This window comes from Oryctolagus cuniculus, chromosome 18 (assembly GCF_051225735.1).
Source record: "Oryctolagus cuniculus isolate XC-2025 breed Fujian yellow rabbit chromosome 18, ASM5122573v1, whole genome shotgun sequence".
In the NCBI taxonomy this organism is placed as follows: Eukaryota; Metazoa; Chordata; class Mammalia; order Lagomorpha; family Leporidae; genus Oryctolagus; species Oryctolagus cuniculus.
This window is the reverse complement of record NC_142884.1, coordinates 50,233,068-50,258,104: the sequence shown is the minus strand read 5'-3', so window position 1 is coordinate 50,258,104 and position 25,037 is coordinate 50,233,068. Positions and strand designations below refer to the sequence as shown.

The following is a 25,037-nucleotide window of genomic DNA, read 5'->3' as shown; positions in this document are numbered from 1 at the left end:
AAGAACTCGGTTTTATTGACAAAACTCATTTGAGAGTTGGGCGAGAGCCCAGTTTGGCTCCTCTTTAGGGAATTTGGACAGGCCATGGATGGCCAATGTCATGGTGCCCCTCATCCTCCTGGTGGGCCTTGGTTTGTCCCCCACGACCTCTGTTAGGAAGTCGACCTGGGGGCCGGAGAGGCACTGGTATCCTAGGTCAGCCCCCACCACCACTCCCCGATGAAAAGGCCACCGGAACTCGCCTCAGCAGTGACGGCCAGGACTGGCTGCAGACTCGTGTCCTTGCCCAGGGCTGGTTCTTCAGCGTTGCTTTCTGGGCAGATCACTGGCATGTGCGGGGTGTGGAGAGGATTCCGGTGGGCAGCCCCCTGGGAGACTGTCCCTCAAGATGGAACAGTGGGCCGCAGAGTGCAGCTACGTGGGAGCGAGAGGGTGGGACTGGCTGCCCAGAGACGGCTCAGACTCCGTGTGCCATCTGTCCTCGTCTGTCCTCACACTGGGCCTGCTCGGTGCAGCAGGAAGCAAAGCCAAAGGATCGCTTCCTGGCCGGCTCGCAGGTGTGGCCCCTGTGTGCACGGGGCCCAGGCAATGTGCTCCCATCCTCGGGATCGCCATTTCCCACGGTGGCACCCCTGGGCCCAGAGGCAGCGGGATCCTGTATTGGCAGGAGATTGGTGATGCCTGCCACACACACCCCCCCATTCTGCCTTTCTCATCTTGAGCCCTGCTCTACCCAGGGTGCCGCGGAGCTGGGAGCCCCTGCCTGCCCCTCTCCCCCCCCCCCTGCCCGGGGCAGCCCTCCCCCCTCAGCCCACCATGTGAAGGCAGAGGGGACACAGGGTACAGACAAACATTCTCTTTATTGAGCGACACAGGGGTTTCCATTGTCAGAGAAGTAGACTGGCAGTGTGGCAGATAATCACAGAAACCTCACCGGGCGGGAATAGAAAGGCTTAGAAAGACCCGTGGGCTGGTTGTTATTTTTTTTTTTCTTTTTTCCTTTTTTTTCAAGTTTTTTTTTCCTGTATTTTTAATTTTTGTGTGTGTTTTGTCTTCGTGCCTCCTCTTTATTTGAAATGGCTGTGACTGGTCTTCAGCAAAGATGGAGTCTTACAAGTGGAACTGTGAGAGGGGTGGGTCTGACAGGGGCTGCTCGGGGAGGTGGTGCTTCCGTGTAGACGCTACATTCCATCTTGGTTTTGTTTTTGTGTGTAAATTTATTTTTGGGGTTTTCTTTCCATCTGGTGGTCTTTAAAGATGATCTTTTTGTTCTTTGTTATCTGCAGCACAGACATGCCCACGTGAGAAAGCGGCCGCGGCTCACCGAGCCGAGGGGAGGGCAGGGGCAGGGGCAGGGGCAGGGGCAGGGGCTGGGGCAGGGGGCGGTCGCCGAGGGACAGCCGCGCCGAGGCCGATGGGCGCCCGTGCGGGACAGAAACGAAAACGAAGCCCCCGAGGGGCTCTGCGGGGAGGGGCGTTTCCCACAGGGCTGTCCTCTCCGTGCGCCACGCCACGGGGATGCTTTTTGGCAGCTACTGGCCAGTGAGAGCTGTGCTTTTTCTATCAGACCTGGAGCGGTGTGGGGCAGCGGGGCCTGCGGCCGGACGTGCGCGGGGGCGCCCCTCGGCGGGGGCGCGGGGACCCTGCCTCGAGGAGGGCCGGGGGTGGGGGGGCCGTGGGGGCAGATGTGGATGCTGATGTGAAACGACAAAGAAATTGGATGAAATGGTGAGTTTTCCTTTTCGTCTTTTTTTTTTTTTTAACGCTACAAAGCACATGAGAAATGTTTTTTTCCTTTCAAATTCTAAATGTAAAGACTCAACTAAAACCGGATTCTACAGCATTCTACAGAAATACACAGCCGTCAGTCACTCTGGGGTCGGAGGTTAGACAGGGGCTTGGTACAGAAAGGCTGTGTCTTACAAAGGCCAAAAGGTCATGCTACCAGGAGGTCAACGTCAACAGCAAAGAGTCCGTGAAGCAGTCTGTGGAGAGAGAGACAAGGGGGCCCGTCTGACCGTGCTGTCCGTGAAGACCACCAACCAAAACGGCGGCCAGGCCGGGCCGGGCCGGGCCGGGGCGGCGCCGCGAGCATCCGGGGCCCGGCGACCCCCGACCCCCGACCCCCGACCCCGGCGCCGCGCACTGCAGGCCTGGCCCTCCCCTCGGCCCCGCACCCGCAGAGCGCGCGGACGAGGACGAGGCGGAGCGCCGCTCCCCCAGAGAGACGTGTCCTCGCGCTGCGCTGGGGCTGGGGACAGCGGGCGGGCGGAGAGGGTTTTGGAGTTCGCACAAGAGCCGGACAGAACGGACAGCACGCAGCCTGCGGTTTGGGGGAGGGGGCGGTGGCCCGCGGAGCCCCTTCCCCCCACCCCGCTCGGTCACGGAAGTGGGTGTTAGCGGGGAGCCCCCCACCCCGAGCCGCCCGCTGCAGGCTCCCGTCACGACGCGCGTGTGTGAGTGTGAGCGTGAGTGTGGCCCTGGAAGACCTCCAGGGGCTGGGGGAAGGTGGTCAGTTCTGTCCGCGGCTCTTTCTAGAACAAACTGAAAAGCTTTTGAATATATACTCGTCTATATATACATATATAAGGTTTTGTGTCGCCTCTGGAACGTTTATTTACCAACTTGCATTTGTCAGTGGGGGGTGTGTGTGCGTGTGAGTGTGTGTGAGTGCGCACGCAAGCGTTTCTGTGAGTGCTGGGATCATTACCAAATAGGTTGCTATACAGGACAAGAGGTCAGTACAAGCCGCAGCCCCGGAGGTTGTTGGCAATGATGATGTCGGTGACGGCGTCGAATACCACCTGGATATTATTCGTGTCCGTGGCACAAGTCATGTGACAGTAGATCTCTTTGTTGGGCGAGCGGTTTTTGCTTTCAAATTGTGCTTGGATGTAGGCAGCTGCATCTTCATAGGTATTGGGGCCTGAAACAAGACACAGAAGAACGGGTCGGGCCCTGGTGAGAGCTGAGGGCGGGGGGTCTGAGGACCGACGGGAGAGGGGTAGGCGGTGGCCTGTCCTGTCGGGGACAGTGCGGCTTGCTGGGCATTCGCTGTCCACCGTGTGGCCGCGTTCTCAGCGGAAGGGGCCGGCGTTGTGGCGCAGCAGGTTGGGCTGCTGCCTGTGACGCTGGCCTCCCCTGTGGGCACTGGTACACATTCTGGTTGCTCCAGTTCCCATCTGGCTCCCTGCTGGCGCCTGGGCCCCTGCCACCCACATGGAAGACCCAGACGAAGCTCCTGGCTCCTGGCTTCAGCCTAGCCCAGCCCTGGCCAGTATGGCCATCTGGGGAGTGAACTACCTGATGGGCGATTTCTCTCTCTCTCTTCCTGTCTTTAACTCTTTCAAATAAATAAATCTTAAAAAGACAAAGAAAGAAAGGAAAAGGAAAACTGCTGAAGTCCTAGCATTTGCCTGGTTTGCCTTCTCATTCCCTGGGCTTCCGCGAGCCATCTTCCCGGGAGCCTTGGAAGCCAGCGGCCACAGACCCTGCCTCTTGCTTTCTGGGTGAGTTAACTGAGGCGCCTCCCTGTGGTCCAGTCCAATCCTGCTGATTCTAAGGAACCAAGACAATAAAACCTCATGGGAAGCTGCCTGGCAGGGGGTGAGCACGCATGGGCCCCGGGCTCCTTCCTCAGTGCGTTCTTCCAACCACAGGGCACTTGCTGAGGTCGGCGGCATCTCTAAGCAGCCCCAGTTCTTGGGTGAGTGGCCGGGATGTGGAATGTTGGGGCTATTGGTGTGTATGATGCCATCTGGGCTCCCCACAGCCCCTGGCAGCTCTGTGGGTGGCCCGTCAGCTACAACCCGAAGCCTTGTGGCTCTGCACAGCTTTCATGGAAAGACCACAGGGCACGGGCTACGGCTGGAGCGCAGGACGGTGCACTGCCCGGAAGATGCCCCCTGGACCTCTGCACTGCCAGGACTTCGCCCAGGAATTAAATGATGCGAAGTGACTGCAGGGGTGGGGCCGCCCCTCCCCCACCCCGCCCAGCCCCGTGGGCCCAGGGACAGTGGCGCTTGGCCGCTGGAAGGCGCCTGCACGTCCCTTTCCTCTGCAGGAGGGTGAGGAGAGGGGTGCGACACCCCTGGTCACTGAGCCTTGGCCCAGCTGTCAGCGGCTGGACAGTGATGGAGGCAGACCCTATCTGGAGAGAGCCAAGGAAGAAGAGCGAGGTGCCCACAGGGACTCTAGCTGGATGGCCCTGCGCCCTGCCCCAGCCCTGCTGCGGCCACCGAGCCTCCTCCCCCACAGGCCTGCACCCCTGGCCACAGGCAAAGGTGACCCTGTGCCACCCATCATGCAGTCTGAATCAACCAGGACCCTCGGCAGGCCCTGGAGAGCTCCGACGTTCCGAGTCAGCAGGACGGGCCCTGGGGGCACCTGCTGGGAGCCTCTGGGGGCCTCACTGCTCGGGCCACGTCCCAGATCAGGCCTCGCTGCCACAGCTTTCAGGACTGGGGATTGGAAGGCCTTGGCTGAGGTGGGAAAGGGCAGCAGGGGCTGCCAAGGGGGTGGGGGGCTGCAGCCTGGCACTGCCTGCAGTAGGGGGTGGGGGGCTGCAGCCTGGCACCGCCTGCCGTGCCCTCCTGCACCTGCTGTGCCCTGCAGAGGGCGCCTCCTCCATGCCCAGGTCCCCCTTTCTAGGTCTCCACTGCGCCCAGCACTCACCTCTCAACTCCAGGCTACCCCGTGGGAGCAGAGGGCACAGGCCCCGGCCCCACTTCCCCCCTGCACGGTGGGATGGGCGGCATGGCATGCCAGGGAGGACAGGGCCTGGCTCTGTGAGGGACCTTCTTCACGGGACTCTTCCCAGCAGTGGAGAAGGCTTGTGCTGGAATCGGGTGTCTTCTGGTTGGGTTCAGGGATGTGTGTGGCCCTGGGACCTGAGCCCCTGCTCTAGTCTTGCTTGGGACAACGACGGGTTTCTGACTGAACCAACCTTACCTTCACCTGGAGGCAGGGCGGGGCACGACCCCTCCACTGCAGGGTGCTGGCCCTCTTCTCAGCATGCAAAGGGACCTCCACCCAGGGCCCCTAGAGCTCCCCAATGCCCAGAGGCTCAGGGCTGTGGCCTCCCGGAGTTCCGTCCCACAGCAGCTCTGATGGGGGAGGGCTGCTGGGCCAGGGCCAGGTTGTTGCACACAGAGGCGCAGTGTGCGCAGTGCATGCAGGCAGGTGGCAGAGCGGGCAGGTGTAGCCTGCACAGCAGCCCGGGCCCCACATGCCGGCCACGTCCCCACATTTTCCTCTGCATGCAGAGTGGTTCAATGACAGACTTGGGGGGAGGCAGTGGGAAGCCACTGGTGAGGTTTGGGGAGGTGCCCCTGCTGGGTCCCGGCACCTCTTGTAGAAGGTGACCAGGAAGAAAGAGAAAGGGACTCCTGGGGGCCTGTCCTGCCCATGGTCCCTGCCATGCCACTCCTGGGTAAATGGCTCAGGTGCAGCCACTGCCCACCCCACTCAGGGCCATGTCCTAGGAAGGGCTGCACCCTTGCCAGGCGCCTGCGCTGGCCCAGGCAGTGGTGGCCCAGCTCCTGAGGCCACAGGCTGTGGGATTCCAGTTTGCATCGTCTGGGGGAAACCCGGTTTTTTTTTTTTTGGAGGGGCCCCCCACTGCACGGGGCCACCGTGACACCCACCTGTGTATTCAGGAAAGCAGATGGTCAAAGGTGACTTCTTGATCTTCTCGCCAAAGAGATCTTTCTTGTTGAGGAAGAGGATGATGGAGGTATCGATGAAGAACTTGTTGTTGCAGATGGAGTCGAAGAGCATGAGGGACTCGTGCATGCGGTTCTGCAGCCCCAGGCAGGGAGGAGAGAGAGCAAGACAGACAGCAGGGGGAGAGACACGGGGACAGGGAAAGAGAAGAAGAGAGTTAGGTTCGAGACAGAGGGACTGGGCTACTTGGCAGCTCAAGAGGGGCTCCTGTGCCCCGGGCTCCTCAAGAGGCTGATGGCCGGAGCCTGCCGTGCGGGACGCACCACGGAGCAACTTGTCCAAAGCAGGTCCGTGCCAGAGCCCCCAGCGTCTCGGGACCAACAGCAGAGGCCGAGCTAGGAACCGAGCGTGGCTTCCCAGGTGAGGCTGGGGACAGGGTGACCTGGCCTCTCCTTACTCAGCTGTGCAAGGGGCTCCTGGGCTGTGGTGTGTGTGTGTGTGTGTGTACAGGGGTGGTGCGTGCGAGTGCCTGTACATCCGTGCAGGGCATGGCAGTGGTGGCGCTGGACCGGAGCCAGACAGCTGAGCTGGGCTTCGGGCTCTTCCTGTCTGGACCCTTTCTCCTGGGCCCAGCTGGTGGGCTGGGGAGTGCCTGCGGCCTGAGGGAAGTCACGCCAGGCCTGCCAATATCCTCAGGGGCTACCACTCAGCGCTGACGCTCCTGCCTAAGGCCCTGGCCACACCTCCTCTGGCTTGGTCCAGCTCAGCTCTGTCTGACCCTGTGAGGGGTGTTAAGCCGGGCGCATGTGTGTGGAGCACGGTTTTGCACACAGAAGTTTGTTTAAATGCATGAATGCGATGGGCACCCCCAATGACGTCAAGTCCAAGGCGGACGGCCTTCTGCCCTGGACAAAGGCTGACTTGTGCTGCTCCGGGGGGCAAATGCATTCGCTTGCCATCTGTTCCTAGCTCCAGAGGGCCAGATTTCTCTGGGAACTCACTGCCTCGGGAGGTGGGAGAAGGGACGGACAGTCACTCTTATTTTCCCCAAGAACCCTGCCCTGGCTCTGGGCACCTGTCGGAAGCCCAGGCCCAGAGCTAGCCCAGGGTAAGAAGACGGAAACAAGTAGGGGAAGAGGGGAGGCCTGATGTGGACGTAACTGGGCCTTATTTCCTGGGAGACGTACTGGTTCCCCCAGGGACGAGCAGCCCGCAGGAGCTGAGTAAAATGCTGCTGAGGGTGCCACGCCCTCTCCTTCAGTCCTAAGGAAGACGATAAGGTGACCACTAGCTGGGCCAGCGCTGAGCCCGGCTCTTCACCTGGATGCTGTCACTTAACTCCACTGGCCCTGGGGAAACACCAAAGTGACCCCAAGAAGGACCCTAAAGAGCAGAGACTTGCACCTGCCTCTGGGTCAGATCCAGAACTTAGGCAGTGGGTTTCCCCAGGGAACGTCAGCAGCCTGTGGCCTCTCAACGACTCCACTGCTGCACCAGCCCCACACCCGGGTGCTCACTGGCTGCAGGCAGAGAGGGGAAGGGACAGTCTGAGTGCAGACTATGATGCTGCTGCCCCCTCTGCCTGCGCAGCAAATGGCAGCCTTTAATTCCACGCAGCAGATTCAGTGAACTCTCGTGATCTCCTTACCCTCCTGGCCTCAACCAGTAAACCTCCTTCTCAAGTCCTCAAAAGAGTCTCCCTGTCCTGGGCACCATCCCACGCAGGGAGAAGCACGTCTCGTTTGTCCTGGGCCACCTTGACAGGGCATGCTCGGAAAAGGGCCGGTGGAGGCCCCTTGGAGGACCGCGCTCAGGACCTGGCACTGTGGGCACCCAGGCTCACTGGGCCACCAGGCAGGGCCCGGCAATGAGGCCCCAAGGAGTCCATGGGAAAAGGCCTCCCCGTTCCACAGAGGCCCTGCAGACTACGGCTGCTCGACAAGGAGCTCAAAGCGGCCGGTCGCAGAAGCTCTGGACAGCACTGCACCTGTCCCCTGTCCCCGGCACTGCTGTGGTCCAGACCCCAGGAGATGCGGCGGAACACATGGCCCTGGCACTCTGGGTGACACCAGGGTGTCCCTTCGGCAAACGGGCTGGGCTGATGGAGAAATCCCGGCCAGTTCACTGGCGTGGCTCAGCCCTCCGCAGCCTGGCACGGCACACACATGCACACCCTGCCTCCTCGCGCGCGCTCCTGCTTCCGGCCCTCCATGAGCTCACAGTGCATGGGGGAAACACACATCAACGGCTCTGCGCTCCCAGTCACAGTACAGAGCGCAGGAGGGACCTGGGGAGCGGAGGACACACTGTCAGACCTGGTTTTGTGGGGTCAGGACCTCGGAGTAGGCCTGGAAAGCACAGATCCTGGAGACTTGGGGGAGGGCAGCAAGGAGGGAGCTGCTGTGGGGTGTGTGTGGGGGGCCGGCCCTGGCACCCAGACCCCCCGCACACCTCTGAGGCCTGCCTGCCATCCCACTGCACAGCCTGGAACCCATCAACAAGGAGCCGAGAGCACAGCCTGTCCCTCCCAAGCTTCCCAGGAGAAAACACAACAAAGTACAACAAAGACGGCGAAGTCAGCATTGGAAAGATGGCAGGGGTCGCAGGCGGCCAGCAGCTGCCCACAGAGCCACTGAGAACCGCCCGGGGCCATCTCCCCCAGGTCTTCCACCTGCCCAGGCTGCGGCGGTGCCAGCACACTGCCCAGAGCATGTCAAGGCTATGAGCAAGCGTGCTGGGACAGACCTGCCTCCTGCCTCCTGCCTCCTGCCTCTCCAAGGCTGAGAGGTGGGCAGGGCGGCTGGTCGCCAGCAGGACTATGCCCATCCCCCAGACCGCCCCCAGGCACCGGGCATGAGGGTGCTCCTGGTGCACTCCCCTTGGGCACTGACACAACACATCACACTCACGCTAGAAATAGCTGGCACTTTTTATTAATAGTAGGTGACTAATAAACACATTATGGCAGCCAATAAATTATTACAATTACTAGAGATTTATTAAACCAACAAGTCACTCTCTTAGAAAATTACAGTTAATAGGGGGTGGGCAGAGGCAGCAGGGGAGGGAAGTGAGGCCACTGGGCCTAAGAGAAGGTTTGCTAGGGAGACAGTGGGGTGCCTGAGCCCACCTGTGCTTGGGACTGGGAAGGGAAGCAGAGGGGCCACAGGAAAGTAGTGGGGGAGGGGCACGGGGCAGGTCAGAAGCAGCAGGGGCAGAGCAGACCAAGAGGTGACAGGAAAGGTGGGGGTGGAGGTGAGGGTGGGCTGCTGGCCTTGGTGCACGGGGCCTAGGGGTGAGCATTTCCCTCCCACGCACAGCCCCTCTCTGTCAGGGTCCACAGCGGTGTGTCTGCTATGCGCAAGCTCCCCACTGGGCAGGGTGGCATCAGAACTCTTTTCATTGAACCCGCCCTCCTGGCAGCAGCTCCTGCCTGGACCCTGTTCCCTGGGCTGCCGGGACTCTCCCTTCGGCAGGCCTTGGCCTCACACAGGGGCCTGCCTGAAGGCGCTTGCCTTTGGCACTCAGCTGGAATCCCCGGTGGCCATAGAAGAGAACTGCCAGGCTGTGCCTGAAGGCCTGAGAACAGATTAGGCTGGAAGAGGCCGTGCACCTCAGACTTGCCTGGAGAGCGGGCAGCGGGCAGGGGACTAATCTGGAGGAAAGGCGGGGCTGCGGTGAGCTCCCTTGCCAAGGGGGTTGAGGAGCAGTGGGAGGCGGGATGCCGGCTGGAGAGAATCAGCCACAAGGCAGGAGCTGGGTTCCTTCCCTGCTGCAGGACTCAGGCTGGCAGACGGGAAGGGCCTGGGTGACTCTGGGGGCCTTCCTGGCTATCAATCTGCAGCTGGCCCACGTGTGGGGTCGGGGAGGGGCCTGATGCTAACTGATGCCCAGAGCAGAGCACGCAGGGCGGGACGGTTCCGACTCCCACCAGCGGTGTGAGCCTGGATGGACGGAGGGGACTGGGAGACAGAGCTGCCTCCTGGCGTCGGATTCGGTGGAGGGCTCCCGCCTGGGCTCTGCCCAGCACCCTGTGGCTCTGCTGGGGCCGAGGGGAGAGGAAGGACCAGGGCACTGGGCACCGCAGGTTTCCACGCAAGGCGCTCAAGGAGCCCACAGCGCCCAGGCGACTGGCGAGGGACCTGTGTCATACTTTCCGCTGGGGGCTGGGCAGACCCCATGTTCTCCGCAGCCCAGACTCCCACAAAGCCCTCTTTGGCTCTCTGAGCCCCTCCACCCCTCTCCGGTCGGGCCAGAGAGCTTGAGAGACCTTGATCAGTACCGGCGCAAGGCACAGAACTCGCCCACAGGCACCTCCGTGGCAGGCACAGTTTTCACGAGTTTGGCAAAGCTGCCCTTCCTAGGAGGCACTTTCCCTTGGCCTACTAAATCAGAGCCACCCCGAGTTCCCCTCAGGTCCCAGGGGCACACACAGGGCCTCCGGATAAGACACCCAATCACGTCTGGCCACTTACAACGTCGCCCCCACCCCACATGCACGGCGGAGCCAAAACACGTCTGTCCCCCTCGGCGGTCCCGCCCCGGGTGGAGCCGCCTGACAACGTGGATGGGAGACGGTTGCCCCTGGGAATCCCTCTCCCTGAGGACTTACACTGGGTGCTCAAGGAATTGCCACCCACCCCCCCCCCCCCCCCAAACAGCAGCTCCAGCGAGAAGGTTGAGAGCAGCACGAGGAACTGAGCAGGAAATGGCAGCCGGGGGCGGGGGGGGACAGCAGGGCGGGAAGCCCCTGCTTTGCCACCCCTAATTCTGCAGGACAGGAAGGCCTGGCTTTGGGGTTCTGCCTCCAGCCTGGTACTCCAGCCAGTGTGGTGCTGTGGTTTGATGAAGAGCCCTGGGCGGCAGGGCCAATGGCTGCCCCCTCCGGGATGATGGCCTTGCGGGTGGGGCTTGGTCAGCGCCCGCCTCTTGCCAGCTGCTTTTGAGTCTGTGGCACTGTATATGGCCAGATTTGGGGCACAGCTGGCCATACCCAGGGTCTGAAGCTGGGAACCACCTGCTGTCTTCAATACTGGGCAACCTGGCTTAACTGGTCCTAGCTAGCCACACATCACAGTGCTGGCCTCATGTCCCTGCATCTGGTGCAAGGTCTAGAATGTGACAGAGGTGAACCAAGTGGAAGTGGGCCTGGGCTGCTGGGGGGCTCCCACAGCCAAGCCGGGGTGGCACTGCCCCTGCAGGCGTCTGGCACCAGGGAAGGCCCCAGGTCTCCCTGCACCACTCAGAGCTTTGGGTCTGTGGAAACCAAAAGCACAGTGGGCCTGGGGCTCTTTTCAGACTCAGGGCATGTGGCAGCCCAGGGCACCTGCCTGGCTCAGGACAGAGCAGCACCCAGAGTGCAGGCCAGGAGGACAGAGGGAGGCGGGGGCCTCTCAAGGCGTAGCCTTCTCCCCTCCCACGGGCATGTCTGGGTCCCCAGGCCCAGCCTGTCACAGCAGCTCACACGGCCTGCCTCAGGGTTTGGCATTAGCTGACTGGAGGTGCTAGGACTGGGAAACGGGTGTAGATGGCCCAAGGCCACAGGGCTTGGCTCACCAGGAAAGCCACCCTGCCTCCTTCTGCTAAGGGATCTGTGTGGAGAGGCCCTCTCCAAGGGGTCCTGGGACTCCCCCGGGTAGGGTGTGGGATGTGTTGGGGCCCTCCTCTGCCCCTGGGCATAGGGAGACAGCAAGGGCTCTTTGACTTGCTCGCTTCCAGCCAGAGTGGAACAGGGACACTGGCCACAGGGGTCCCCTTAACATCAGAACCCCCAGGCCTTGGCCTCTGTTTGCTCCTGCTAGTCTGAGTTGGAGGCACTGCCAATGGGAGAAGGAAAAGCTTCACCTGGTAGCAGGGCAGCCAGGGGCCACTGGAGAAACACAGGCACTCCCAGGTCCCCGCCCAGTCCACGCACAAGCTTGGCCTCAGCCTCCCTCCCCTCCCCAGCTTCTGTCCAGGTGTGCAATTTGGCCTCTCACCATCTGTCTTTGCAATATGTCTATGCAATATGCAAAGTGTTTCCGGGCCTAGGAAGGGTTGGGGTGGGGGGTACCTTGAAAGGGCTGAGATCACGGGAGGGGAGCAGGCACTCCCAAGGCCTGAGCCCTCCGAGAGCCCCAAGGACCCTCCCCAGGTTGGTCTGGCCCCACCCTGGCTTTTGGTGATGGAGCTGCCCTTGCCCAGGGATCCCAGGCAGAGCTGAGAGATGGCTCCCACCATCTGCCTCCCATCTGCCAGCACCCTGCCACAGGGCCATCCTCACCCCCTGCATAGCCCGGACAGCAGGAGGAGCCCCCAAGACTGTGAGTGTAAGTCATCGAGCGCAAGGCATGGCTGCCGCCCCCACCCCCACCCCCACCCCGACCCCCACCACAAGATCCAATACTTTGAGATGGAGCAGAGGCCAGTGTGGGCACAGGCATGTCCCCTGCCTGGGGTGTGGTGCTCGGCGCCCCGGCCCAGCCCCTGTTACCACACTGCGATGCTGTTGGAGAGTGGGGGTGGGGGTGGCCCTTCCTCCGGTGGGCCACTGGAGGGGTCTTCTTCCTCCGTGCACAGAGCGGTCTGAGAGGTGACAGAGGAAGGCTCCGGGGCAGGGGTGGGGTGCTGGGCCGGGCAGGGCGGCCGGGGCTCAGTAGAGTCCACAGCCCCGCAGGTTTTTGGCGATGATGACGTCCGTCACAGCGTCAAAGACAAACTGGATGTTGTTGGTGTCCGTGGCGCAGGTGACGTGGGTGTAGATCTCCTTGTGTGCTGACTTGTTCTTGCTCTCGTACTGGGCCTGGATGTAAGCCACGGCTTCCGTGAAGGCGCTGGGGCCTGCGGGAGCAAACAGGCAGGAAGCGGGTGAGGTGAGGCACTGCAGGGCCTGGCCAGAGTGTCCTCCAGGCCTGGCGCCAAGGAGCAGACGTCTGGGGCCTCTCCCAGACAGCAGCATGGGCGGGGCAGCCTGAGCACACAGCTCCGCCAGCCGCGGGCCATGAAGTGCAGCGAGTGGGACCGCGAGAGGAATGAGGCCTCTGGTCTCTCAGCCCCGCGCCTGCAGGAAGCTTCGTGTCTATACATGCCCACTGACCGTAGCCGCAGGCTTCTACCTGGCCACGCGGCGTGGGCAAAGATGTCTACAAGCACTGGCCTCACACAAGGTGTCCCTCTCCAGTCTGTGAGCTGCAGAGCTGGCCATGCATGGGAGGACGGGTCTGTGGTCTGGCTGGCTTCTGTGAGCACCCCCGCCTCCTCCCTGCTTCTCCTCACCCCACCCCTTTGCCCTGGTTGTGCTCACTCTCCGTGGAGTGAGACCCCTGGCTCACCTATTCGCTGCCTTCCTGTGTACCATATGGATCTGTTCCCACGTGACCCCCCAGGGAGAGGGGCAGCCCAGAGAGACACGGAGCAGGACCCTGACTGCACTGAAGCCCCCATGGCTTCCACAAGGTGGGCTGTGGGACCACTGAGAGAGGGGTAGGCAGGGGCCCTGGAGCTTGGAGCCATAGCGCTAAGCCGAGGTGGGAGGCCCTACAGAGAGCCTGGGGGTGGCATGCTCAGGGGCATGCCCCCAGGACTGGCCTCGAGGGCTGGAGCTGAGGGAAGCAGCCCCGGGCCACAGTGAGCTCAGCAGACTCCCTCTCCTTCCCTGCTCCAGCCACACTGGCCTTGGTGACTTACCCACCCCGCCGGTTTCACCTGCCCTCAGGCTACAGGTCACCTCACAGCGTGGCATCCACAAGGAAGCTGGCTGTTCCTGGGGTGCTGGCCTCCTGGGGCAATCAACTGACCTTGGGGAAGGGAGGGGTGGCATGGAAGGGCAGGGGAGAGTTGTGCCACTTGCCCAGCCCCAAGTCCACCCTGGGGGAGGAGGGTTCAGGATGTCCCGGTGGCCCGCAGGGCGCTACTGCCTTATGCTCTCTGGGCTCACAGGCCGGCCAGGCTGAGTCCCCTGCCTCTCCTTCCAGCACCTCTCTGGTCAGGCCCTGGACACCTGGGAGGATTTACAAGCACTCAGAACATCCCAGGGCCCTGCTCTCAGCCTGCTGCCGCACGGCCACCCCTGCAGCGCCTCGGCTCCTTCCTCGCTGCCCGTCCGTCCCACAGTCAGGTAAGTTGGCGGCAGCACTGACAGCCTCACCGACTCGTGCAGGTGGCCAGGACCCTGCTGCCTGCAAGGCTCTGTCACACCCGACAGGCCACCTGTGAGGCAGGCAGTGGTAGGACGCCTGCCTGCCATGGCCGTGACGGCCACAGTTAAGGGCAAACACAGGGTGAGGCCGGCGCCGCGGCTCACTAGGCTAATCCTCTGCCTAGCGGCGCCGGCACACCGGGTTCTAGTCCCGGTCGGGGCGCCGGATTCTGTCCCGGTTGCCCCTCTTCCAGGCCAGCCCTCTGCTGTGGCCAAGGAGTGCAGTGGAGGATGGCCCAAGTGCTTGGGCCCTGCACCCCATGGGAGACCAGGAAAAGCACCTGGCTCCTGGCTCCTGCCATCGGATCAGCGCGGTGCGCCGGCCGCAGCGCGCTGGCCACGGCGGCCATTGGAGGGTGAACCAACGGCAAAGGAAGACCTTTCTCTCTGTCTCTCTCTCTCACTGTCCACTCTGCCTGTCAAAAAAAAAAAAAAAAAAACAAAAACAAAAACAAAAAAACACACACAGGGTGAGCTCGTGCTCATCGCCCCTCCGTCGCCTTGGCACCCCACTTCACAGACAATCTCAAGTGTGCGGAGGACGGGGCTAGTGAGCAGCAGAGCCCAGATTCCGGCCTGGCATGCCCTGACCGGGAAGCCCCCATGGCCGCCCCCGACCTCTCACTGCAGCGTATCCCAGGGTGGGGAGGGCGTCCTGCTTTGAGCTAGATTCTCAGGGCAAAGTGGCGTGGGCTTTGGAAAGGGGGCCTGCTCCCTCGGCAAGTCCTGAGCGGGCCCCTGCTGTCCTGGGCAGGGTCTCTACCTGTGTACTCAGGAAAGCAGATGGTGAGCGGGGACTTCTTGATCTTCTCTTCGAATATGTCCTTCTTGTTCAGAAACAGGATGATGGACGTGTCCGTGAACCATTTGTTGTTGCAGATGCTGTCGAAAAGCTTCAGAGATTCGTGCATGCGGTTCTGCAACAGAGCGGAGAGGCGGGTGAGGGGCGGCGGCGCCCAGGGCCCTGACCCACCGCGGCCGTGACACAGCGGGACAAGCAAAGGAAAGGTCTACCAATGCGGCTGAACGCACCACCGGGGATGGAGACGGAAGGACCCACAAGGACAGACAGGAGGTGGACCCTGCTTCATTGCACACGCAGGCAGGGTGGGGTGGAGCGGGGCCAGGCGGGTCGCAGGGTTGCTGCCCCCTTCCAAAGAGAGCTGTCCGAGGGTGGGGCGGTGAGGTCGCTGGAGGGGCTCCAGCTCCTGCAGAGGACATGCACCATGCACGCAGAGGGCAGGGCCGCAACCACCATCGACATGTCTACACAGAACTGTGGTCATGCAGATCTCGCTACTGGGGTCTCATTCGGTTTCGCCAGCGAGGTTGGGAGGGTGCACGCATTCAGTTTTGGGAAACATTAACCGAGGACCAGGAGATCCTCGAATTAATCCAGAGTTGGAAGCAGACACCAGGGGGACAGCATCTCGGGGGTGATCTTGCTGTGGCCTTGGTACGGCTGTGTGGTTTGAGTGGGCAATGGCTCCAGCTCGGGCAGGCTCTGGGGGCACTTGTTGTCAAGGCTGGTTTCTCAGTAGAGGGGCTGGAAGAACCCCAGATGAAACACAGCCAAACTGATTAACGTAGAGAACATGAGAGAAACAGAGAGAAAAAAAACCCTGAGAAACGGGTTCAAGCCATCTTGGGCCAGGGAGTCCAGGTCTGCCCATGCGGAGGGGCCTGTGCAGGCTCATGGAGGCCAAGGCTATCCTGGGACTGAGGCTGTGTGGCCAGAGAGGGGAGGCCAGGGTGGACTGTATAGACCCAAGCCAGGGGGCTGGGGAGGAGTGCAGGTGAGGGGCGGGCCGGGCAGGCAGTCACAGCAAAGTCACCCAGCATGCCCTGAGAACCGGCTGCTTTCAACTCGTAGCTGGTGGTTTCGGCTGGAGGGAGATGCTTCATACCTGCCGGGCTTGGAGGGTCTCTCAGAATCTGCTCATGCTTTGGGCCTTGGTTTGGCAAGATTAGGCCCTGCAGGCGGTGGTGGCGGCAGTGGTGGTGGAGAAGTTGTGGCCGCCCGCGGCCTAGCTGGGCGGCGCTGAGAGCAGGTACGAGGACTGGATGAGGTCTTGGGGTCCGGTAGGCAGCAGCCACTTAGCCCTGGGACCCTCCTGGCCTAGCTCCAGGAGCTGCCTCCACACACTTCTGTCTTGAGCAACCCCAACTCTCCCCTAGGCCAGGGAGGGAAGGCAAGAGCTGGGTCACTGCTGCCTACTGCTGGCCTCCATGGGCAGAGCGTCCAGGTCCCGCAACCTGTCCTCAAGCCCGGGCATCTGGACGCGGAGCAGCAGATGTGCCTGCCCGTGGCTCGTAGCTCCGAGGCCCTCACAACCACCCCAAGGCCAGTCTGCCATCGCTACCATTAGAGAGGAGGAAGAGAAGGCCCAGGGAAGGTGAGGTGAGTGCCACGGTCACACAGCTGGCAGGGGAGGCAGACACCAGGGGACAGTGTCTTGGGGTGATTGGCGCGAGACCCCAGACCAGTCCAGATCTGAGCCCTGAGCTGTCCAACTCTGCGCGCAAGCCCTGGGCACAGACGATGCTTGGTTCTACTGCGACGGTGCGGTTCCTGTGGCTAACACGGCAATGAGCTGCTCCCGTGGGCTGTGTGTAACCCAGTCCCCCTCCCTGCAGGGGCTTTGAGGAGGGAGGCTCAGGAAGAGCCATCCATACACTTTTGCTTCCCCTACAGCTCTATGTTCCAGCAGAGGGTGGTGAGGGGAGCAGGAAGGGGAGGGGGGCCAAGGAGGCGGGAGGGGAAGTGCCCATCTGCGGTGGCAGCCAGCCTGGACTTGAAGGGCAGGAGAAAGCTGCACCAGTGTGAGGTCTGGCACTTCCTTCAGACCCATCCTCCCTGGACTGACTGCCACCCAGAAGTCCTTCTGCATCTCTGCTGTGCTCCAGAGGGAAGCAATAGCCCAGCCCCATGGCTGACAGGCCTGGAACCTGGGTCCAAGTTGTCTGTGAACCTGGCACAGCAGGTCCGGGGAGAGGCCGTACTCCAGTGACAAGGGCCTCCCAGCCCTGCCCCCTCCAGCTCCTCCACCGACTATGAAGCCCATGGCAGGAGGCACCATCACCGGCAGACCCTAGGCTGGCCGTGGGACAGTGAGCCGGGTCTCCACCGAGCAGGGCGTGCCGGGGCTGGTTGCTGTGCACTGCTGGGAGCCCAGCCTGGCTTTCAGCGGCCAGTGTCCCACCCTGGCTCCACCCTCAAGGGCGGGGACTAGGCTGGGTCCTCTGACACCACCACTAGCCGTGGACGCTGTGAATGGGGACAGCCAAGACCCCACTCAGGACGAGCCAGTGCATGGTGTGGGTCCGAGTCACCAACCTGGCTGGCAGCCAGGCCCCCACCTGCCAAACGCCTCATCACCCTGTGTAGCCCTTCAGGGCGGCGGCTCCGTCTCCCCACGGCACTGCACGCTGCAGCCCACACCCCAAAGCCCAACCCATTTTCGCGGCAGCTCTGTGGGATGAGCAGGGGTAGGGCCGATAAGGAAATTCCGAGTCCGAGAGAAGACAGCCCCTGCTCAAGGCCCAGCGTGACGGCAAGCACCTTCCACCACCCTCAGTGCCCGCCCTTGGAGGCTGGGAGCACAGGGTCTAGGCGTGCCACAGACAGAAAGGAAAGACAGGCGCAGGGCACAGCCCCACGGGATGCGAGCTCTGCCTTCGCTCCAGCGACACTGTGGGTGCCCTCGTGGATTCTGTGGGCAGCCCCAGGTAGATGCAGTTCAATAGACCCACCCACTCAAGGCAGTCTCCGGCGACAAAACTACCACCAATGGCACTGCTGTGCCAGAAACGGTACCAAGTACTGAAGTACTGTGTGTGGATTATCTCATTCCATTGCCAACAGCATCTCCGCTCCCCACAACACACACACACACACACACACACACACACACACACGGCGAGAACTATGATTACCCCCATTTACAGGTGATCATGATGGAGGCACAAGGGGTGCTGCCCACATTTGACAGCAAAGCCAGCGAGAGGCAGAGGCAGGGCTAGGCTCAGAGGTGCCACCCTCTCTCTCTCCAGAGGAGCGCCCCCTCTGAAGCTGGTCTGGCAGTCCCAACACCAAAGTGAGAGGCCCCAGGCTGAATGCGATGCGTGGATGGAAGCTGGGAGCCCGGTCTGGCACCCTGCAAAGGAGCCCAGGGCCAAGATGGCTGCTGAGCGGCAGGCCTCTGCCCACTGCCCCTCCCAGCGCACTAGCTCTGGCTGGCGCCCCAGGGAGGGCTCTCAAGGCAGAGTCGGCCACTTCGGCTGTACGCACATTCGTGTTGGGCTGCACCCTGCCTTCGTCTCAGAATTGGCTTTATTTGTTCCTGCCTCTGTGATCAGCACACTTACTGCCCGAGACCCACGTTCTGCAGAGGTGCTGGCGGTCAGTGTGCACGCAGCCTGGGCTGCACGGCCCCGGCCCCCTTTGCTGCACTGGCACCATGAGGAGCGAGCTGGCGTGGCTACTCGTCCACAGTGGAACCCCAGCCACAGTTTGGGCCCCAGAGCCGCTGTGGGCAACCGAGGCCCACGTGCGTGTAGGGGCTGGCCTGCACTGCAGGAACCCCATGCTGCCTTGGGCTGGGCTGCCAGCCCCTTCTTGCTGCCCCTGCCCAGCGGGCTCAGGGCCACTCACCGTGGTTTCATCTTCGTGGAGCACCTGGTCGTAGCCGCTGAGCGCGACGCAGAAGATGATGGCCGTGACGTCCTCGAAGCAGTGGATCCACTTCTTGCGTTCAGATCGCTGGCCCCCGACGTCAAACAGCCTGCCGGGAAGACAGGGATGCTGGTGGGTGGCAGGGTCCATGCAGGAGCAGGGAAGCCTGGTCGTCAAGCTGTGTGGCCTGAGCGGGGGTCAAGGAGGGCACCATGCTCTCTGCTTCATGAGGAGACCTGGCTCCAAGTGCTGTCAGACTGACTGATGGACTGACTGATGGACTGGCCGTCCTGGGCTCGGGGCAGCTCTCACTGCTCTGGGGCCTCCCCGGGACCAGATTACAGTCACGTGTCATGACTCCAAGACCTGTCTTTGCAGATGAACAGTTATACTAAGGGGTACACCCCCGTAACGCCTCTAAGAACTCCTCTCATGGGCACAGTTACACTCTATTCTTCTGCACGCATGCTCTGGAGAGGGAGGCAGGCAGGCAGGAGCTGTCACTTGTCACATTTGGATGGGAAAAGGGGCCAGGGATGTGCCCGAGCTCCCCAAGAGAGCTGACGTGGTGGAACTCGGGTCTGAGCCAGCCCTGCCGGCCCAGAAGGCTGGTGCTCACCTTTCCTCCCCGTTCAGCCCCTCTCTGGCGGATGGAAGCCTGGCCCCTTGCCCCTCTCAGATTCCATCCCCCAGGGGCCCAGGCTGGAGGATGACTGAGGGCAGGTGGGACTTATATCCTGGAAACAACAGGTCAGTCTCATATGCTAATCTCCTGAGCCAAGGGCCCTGCAACCCTGGACCCGGGGAGCCTGTTGGTACACCGCTGCTGCAGTGGGCTGGCCTCTCTGACTCTGTGTGCACGGGACAGTCGGCAGAGATCACACTGGCCTTGGAGCAAGGAAACAGGCCTGCTGGCCTTGGAGCAAGGAAAAGGCTGCCTGCTGGCCCAGGAACCTAGATAACAGAGTCCCAGCTACTTAATCTGCACAGGAGTGGCCAGGGGCCGGAGACACAGGGAGGCAAGGAATCCTAATTCCAGCCCTCCCAGGCTGGGCAGGGGCCAGGGACTGGGGCCTGTGCACCTGTTGGCTGGTCTGAGGTCCTTGCTCGCCCTTTCCCCCAGCCTCTCTTTCCGCTCCACTCACACCCAGAAAACTCACCTGGAAGGCAGCACAGGGCATGGAGGTTACCCTCAAGCAGAGGCCAAGAAATCCAGCCTTCCGCCTGTCCTGAGGCACCCCGCGCCTGGGCCCAGCTGTGTTCTGTGTCTGGGGAAAGCCTCGCTCTGCTCAGGCTTCAGCCTTCCCACACGTACCAGGAGCAGATGGGTTAGCCGTCCCTAAGCATCTTGCAGCTATGAGCCTGGGTGGATCCTCGAGGGCTCACAGATATTGTGGGGCTACCTGGGTGACCCCCACTTCTTCCTCCTCAGATTCTGCCTCAAGGGCTGGCCTCTCCTCCTTTTCCACCCAGACCCCACCCCCCACCGCCCTACCCTGGCTCCTCACAGCCCCACTGCAAGCCCTGAACTTCGCAGAAAGTGAACATCCAGACTCTGTTGGAGTTTAACTGCCCGTCCTGGTCTGGTAGCTCCCAAGGCAGGCGCTGTTGGGCTGCTTCAGATGAGCTGGGGCTGAGAGGCTGGGGTCTCCCCTCTCTTGGCTGCCTCACTGGGCCTCACCTGAAGTGAAGGTTCTTGAATGTGAAGTGGGTTTCTACGATGCCAGTGGTTTTGACCCTGGTTCGGAGGATGTCCTGCTCGGTGGGCTGGTAGTCGGCGGCCCCAATCCGGTCCAGGCTGTCCAGGTAGCTGGGGATGGTAACACACAAGGGATCATGAACCTGGCAGTAGGCATTGCTCAGGGCTCGCCGGGCCAGCTACTGTCCAAGTCTTGTCTTGACCAGGGCCCCTCGCAGGCTGACTTGGGGTGGCGGGAGAGGGGGAGGTCAGTGGTGGTAGTGGTGGGGGCTGGGGACGGCTGAGGAAAAGGAACTTACAATCCTGGCTTCTCGTTCTCAGGGTCTCTAATTCAGACCCTGATGGGCTGTGTTCAAGGCTCCAGGCAAGCTCAGACAAGGTCAAGCTTTTAAATGAGACCGTCATGCTTATAACTGTACTGGGCAGGCGCTGGGCACAGTGGCTGAAGTCCTGCCTGTGATGCCCACAGCCCGTGTCACAGTGCCTGGGTTTGTGCCCGGCTCTGCTCCCAGTTCTAGCTTCCGACTAACGTCACTCAGGCAGCAGGTGACGGCACAAATAGTTGGTTCCTGTCACCCACACAGGAGACCTGGATTGGCCTGGCCCAGCCCCAGCTGCAGTGGGCACTGGGGGAATGAACCAGTGCACGGGAGTTTTCTGTTGCACTGCCTCTCAAATCAAACAAAAATAAAAGCCAACAGGTAGGCTGCGTAATCCGTGCTCCAACCTTCAGTCCCCCAAGACTAGAAATGGGGGCGCAGCGCAGACAAGGCACCTTCTGGACAGCTGGCTCCAGAGCGCTGTGCTCAGGTGCCCGACGCTGAGCCAGGTCCCCGAGCACCGCCCGCTGTGTTGTGCCTCCTCCTTGCAGAGGGGCCTGTGTGCACCTTCGCGCTGGATGCTCTGGGAGGGGAGGCTCGAGGTCACACAGGCAGGCAGTGGCGGGGCCTCCGTGGGGCCCAGGTCTTTGGAATCAGGGCTCTTTTCCTAACACTCCTCTCCTGAGCCTGACCAGGCCTTCTGTAGAAGGGCGTGGGGCTGTAGAGCAGACCTGTGAATTTCAGCTGCCCCCTAGTCTCCTTGCTAGGCTGTGGGTATCTGGGCAGGCTTTGGTCTCAGTCTCTCCAACAGGCCCCACGGCCTCTGCTGTGTTGGTCCTTGAGAAGATAACCTTGCTTGTCATCAACATTGTCATCTCCAGCTGGACACCAGGCCTGGGAGCCACTGGTCCTGCCCCTCCTGCCCCAGATGGGCAAATCTGTTAGCAGATCCTCTGATCTTCTGGTCTCGCGCCACGCTGGCCAAGGCTCATAGAAGGAGATGGCCATGGGAGCGGAGGGGAGGTTAAAGCTACTTAATCTGAATGTGTACTCCCTGCACACCCTACCTACCTGCTTCTCTGGGAGCTGGGGATGGGGCAGTGGCCAAGACCAAGACCCATGTGGCTCCCACCTTCCCAGCGGGGGTGCATGTGCCTGTGTGCACCTGTGTGATAACAAACAGGGAAGAGCTGTCTTACGTCAATGGCAGAGGAGAGAACTGGGCAAGTGGTCCAGGGGCTGCTGTCTGCTACAGGGCGGTTGGAGAAAGCTTCCCAGACGCAGAGTGGGAGGCAGCTGGAGAGTGAGCCCTGAGAGGCCCAGCAGAGGCAGCAGTGGGCACGGAGTGCTGCTGGAGCCTGGCAGGCAGGCCTGCAGGGGTGCAAGGCTGGAAGCAGGGAGGCGGGAAGCACATTTGGTGGAGGCAGGTAGGGGTGAGACTGGGCTGAGACAGGAGCAGGGGCCAGAAGTGAAATCGGGGAGGGGACAGCAGGCCCTTGAGGACTTGGCTTTTTACTCTGAGTGACTTGGGAGCCCCTGGGAGGCTGTAGAAACAGGGGCTCTGCGGCCGCAGTGACAGCGGAGCAGGGGGGCTTGCAGGGGGGTGGCTCTGCCTGCACGAGGGAGGGGATGGCAGCGGGCGCCAGGGCGGCAGGTGCGGGGGAATGGGAGGCGGTGACGATGGTAGATGTCTCTGCAAAGGGAGCTGTGTTTGCTGGTGGCTTGGAGGTGGGAGATGAGAGGAAGAAGCGAGTTAGACACCTCGGGGGTGGGGGGGAGAACGGAGATGCCTGTAGAGAGAGGGAAGAGCCAGGCAGAGCGGCTTCTGCGGGGATGGTGGGGAGTGGGCATTCTACCAGCATGCTTTGGCTATGTTCAGGTGCCCAAACGGGCAGACAGAAGTCAGGAGGAGGGGCTGGAGCTGTGGCGCAGTGGGTCAAGGCACGGCCTGCAGTGCTGGCATCCCACATGGGTGCCAGTTTGAGTTCTGGCTGCTCCACTTCTGATCCAGCTCTCTGCTAGTGGCTTGGGAAAGCAGTGGAAGATGGCCCAATTCCTTGGGCACCTGCACCCACGTGGGAGACCTGGAGGAAGCTCCTGGCTCCTGGCTTTGGCGTGGCCCAGCCCTGGCTTATGTGGCCATTTGGGGAGTGAACCAAATCTTCCAGTAGATGGAAGATCTCTCTCTCTGTCTCTTCTCTCTTGGTTAACTGTGCCTTTCAAATGAACTAATTAAAAATAAAAAAAAAGGAAGTCAGGAGGAGGGGCAGAGTGGGGGATGGCAGTTTGAGAGACATCTGGGTGTAGGAGGAATTAAAACCCGTGTGAGGTTGGAGAGGGTCACTCAGGCCTCAGGTGCTCACAGGGAGAGGCTGAGGCCACAGGCGCAGTGGGGCACTCTGAGCGGCTGAGGCCGGGTGGAAAGGTGCCGAGGGAGAAGGCCTGGGGCCCGAGTGGGAGCACACAGGAGGCGGTGACCGCGCAGCTGGCTGGGTGTCTCCACAGGACCGGGAGTAAGAGGCTGCCCACAGGGGCACAGGAGAGCGCATGAGGGGAGGAAACGTGGACTGCCTGCACAGACAATGCAGCGGGGAGCTGGTTCAGGAAAACCGAAGCTCACCAAGCCAGGGAACTCACTTGCGTGGCCCCTGGTGGGATCTGCCCAGAGCGGCAGAGCCAGCCCCGTTCACTGAGGCTTGAGGCACACTTGAGCACAAGTGAGAGCCTGGCCACGCCAGGCATTGTCCCTTTTCCCTCTGAGTCCTGGGTCCTCACCTGTAAAGGACAGGGCTGCAGCCATGGTGACTGGGGGGCTGTAGGATGCACACAGCGCCCCCTGTAAGTGTGCAGTGTGACTGCGCTGCCGGGCCTGCCTCCTTTCTACCCCAACCCATACACATCCGTTTTTACCTGTTTTATGTACTGGGTCCGAGATGAGGCTAAACTGCTAAAAATAGTTACCACAATGCAGCCCTGGACCAGACCGCATTTAAGATATTTTTGACAGGGCTGGCACTGTGGGGCAGTGGGCTGGGCTGCCAGCATCCCACATGGGAGTGGCAGTTTGGGTCCCTGCTACTCCACAGATCCCTGCTGACGTACCTGGGAAAACAGCGGACAATGGCCCAAGTGCTTAGGCCCCTGCCACTCACATGGAGTTCCAGGCTCCTGGCTTCAGCTCAGCCCAGCCCTGGCTGTTGTGGCCAACTGGGGCATGAAGCGTTGGGTGGAAGGTACTGCTCCCTCTCTGGCATTCTTTTTCACTCTCTCATTGAACATTTCAAATAAATCAATAAATCTTAAAAAAAAAAAAAAGATACTCCTGACTCTGACTGTCGGGTACCCCTGTCTTCCCTGCCATGGACCTCTCTCCTGGAGGTGGAACATGGACGACCAAACCGTGGAAGGCAGGAGAGAACTGTGAAACCTTGGCAGGGCAGCACTTGGCAGGATGCTGAGCCGAGAGGGAAGGCGGGTGAATTTCCTCAGCTTAGTGGGGACAGAGTTGACAAATACCGACTCAAGAGCCTTACTGAAAGTTATAATGGTGACCAGCAGGACTAAAAATAATCCTGCAACCAGCAAAGAACTGGAGGTAGTAGTGGAGAGGGGTGGGAGGGAGGGGAGCTGACCCCCCGGCTTCACGGTGGGAGTCGGGAAACACTGCACAGCTGGAGGCCCACTCTGTCTGGACACCACTGGGACGCGGCAGTGGAAACCGCTCTGCGGTGGAGGGACGAGACCTAGAGGGGCAGGAGACCACTTTTCATTTTATACACCTCGCTATTGTTTAAAAAAATTTTTTGCAATGGATTCATTTGATGATTAATGAAATAGGTCAAAATGTAAGTGGAGAACACCATTTGATGAATCACCGGGAGACAAACTCAGGCCAGCTGCCCCTGGGAGACCTGGAGGCTCCCGCTGGCAGCTGGGGAGGAGGTCTGGGACTTGGGCCTGGCAGTAGGAGGGAAGGAGCTGCCAGCCCTGCTGTCCTCCGGGGGTCCCCTTCAGAGAGCCAGCCAGAGATCATCCTCTCAGCCTGGCTTGGGCTTGTGAAGGAAGCGTGCAGGGGGCCGTGGGCAGGAAGGCTCTGGGCTCTCTCCTGCTCCCAGGGCGTCCCTGGGGCTCCTCAGTACCTGGGACCCTGGGTGGCCACCAGCTGAGGCTCCCAGGACCCACTTAGGCCTCTGCCTTGTGGACAACCAGGTGTGCAGAATAGGAAGCTCTTGGCCTGCTTCAAGTCCAGGTTTGTTGGCTGCCATCGTGGCCACTGGAAGCAGGCGCGTGTCCATCAGCAAGTCTGTCTCGCTGGCCCTGGGCTCTGCCACGCTGGCACTGTGCGGATCAGGGTCTCCTGATCCCCATGCGGCTGGTGTTTTGGCCTGGATAATACTTTGCTGTGAGGTTTGTCCTGGGTACTGTACGGTGCTGAGCAGCATCCCTGGCCTTTAGCCACTGCCTGCCGGGGGCACTAGCCTAGTCGTGGCATTTAAAAGTGTC

The 25,037-nt window shown here is 61.3% G+C and overlaps 1 protein-coding gene across 2 annotated transcripts in view; it reads right to left on the bottom strand.

The window, feature by feature from the left end:
- Positions 1–841: 841 nt before the first annotated feature.
- Positions 842–25,037, bottom strand: part of GNAO1 (G protein subunit alpha o1) — a 175,942-nt gene continuing 151,746 nt past the window's right edge. Inside the window, exons 5-9 of one of the 2 annotated variants that reach the window (XM_008257311.5) lie at positions 20,197–20,325; positions 18,495–18,624; positions 5,646–5,799; positions 2,711–2,926; positions 842–1,985 (exon numbers count right to left, since the gene is read on the bottom strand). In XM_008257311.5, coding sequence (XP_008255533.3) covers positions 2,739–2,926; positions 5,646–5,799; positions 18,495–18,624; positions 20,197–20,325 — 601 coding nt within the window. In that variant the 3' untranslated portion in view covers positions 842–1,985; positions 2,711–2,738. Of the gene's footprint in view, positions 1,986–2,710; positions 2,927–5,645; positions 5,800–8,581; positions 12,484–14,603; positions 14,758–18,494; positions 18,625–20,196; positions 20,326–25,037 lie in introns of those variants that run through there. The other variant, XM_051847158.3, reaches the window with a different exon arrangement.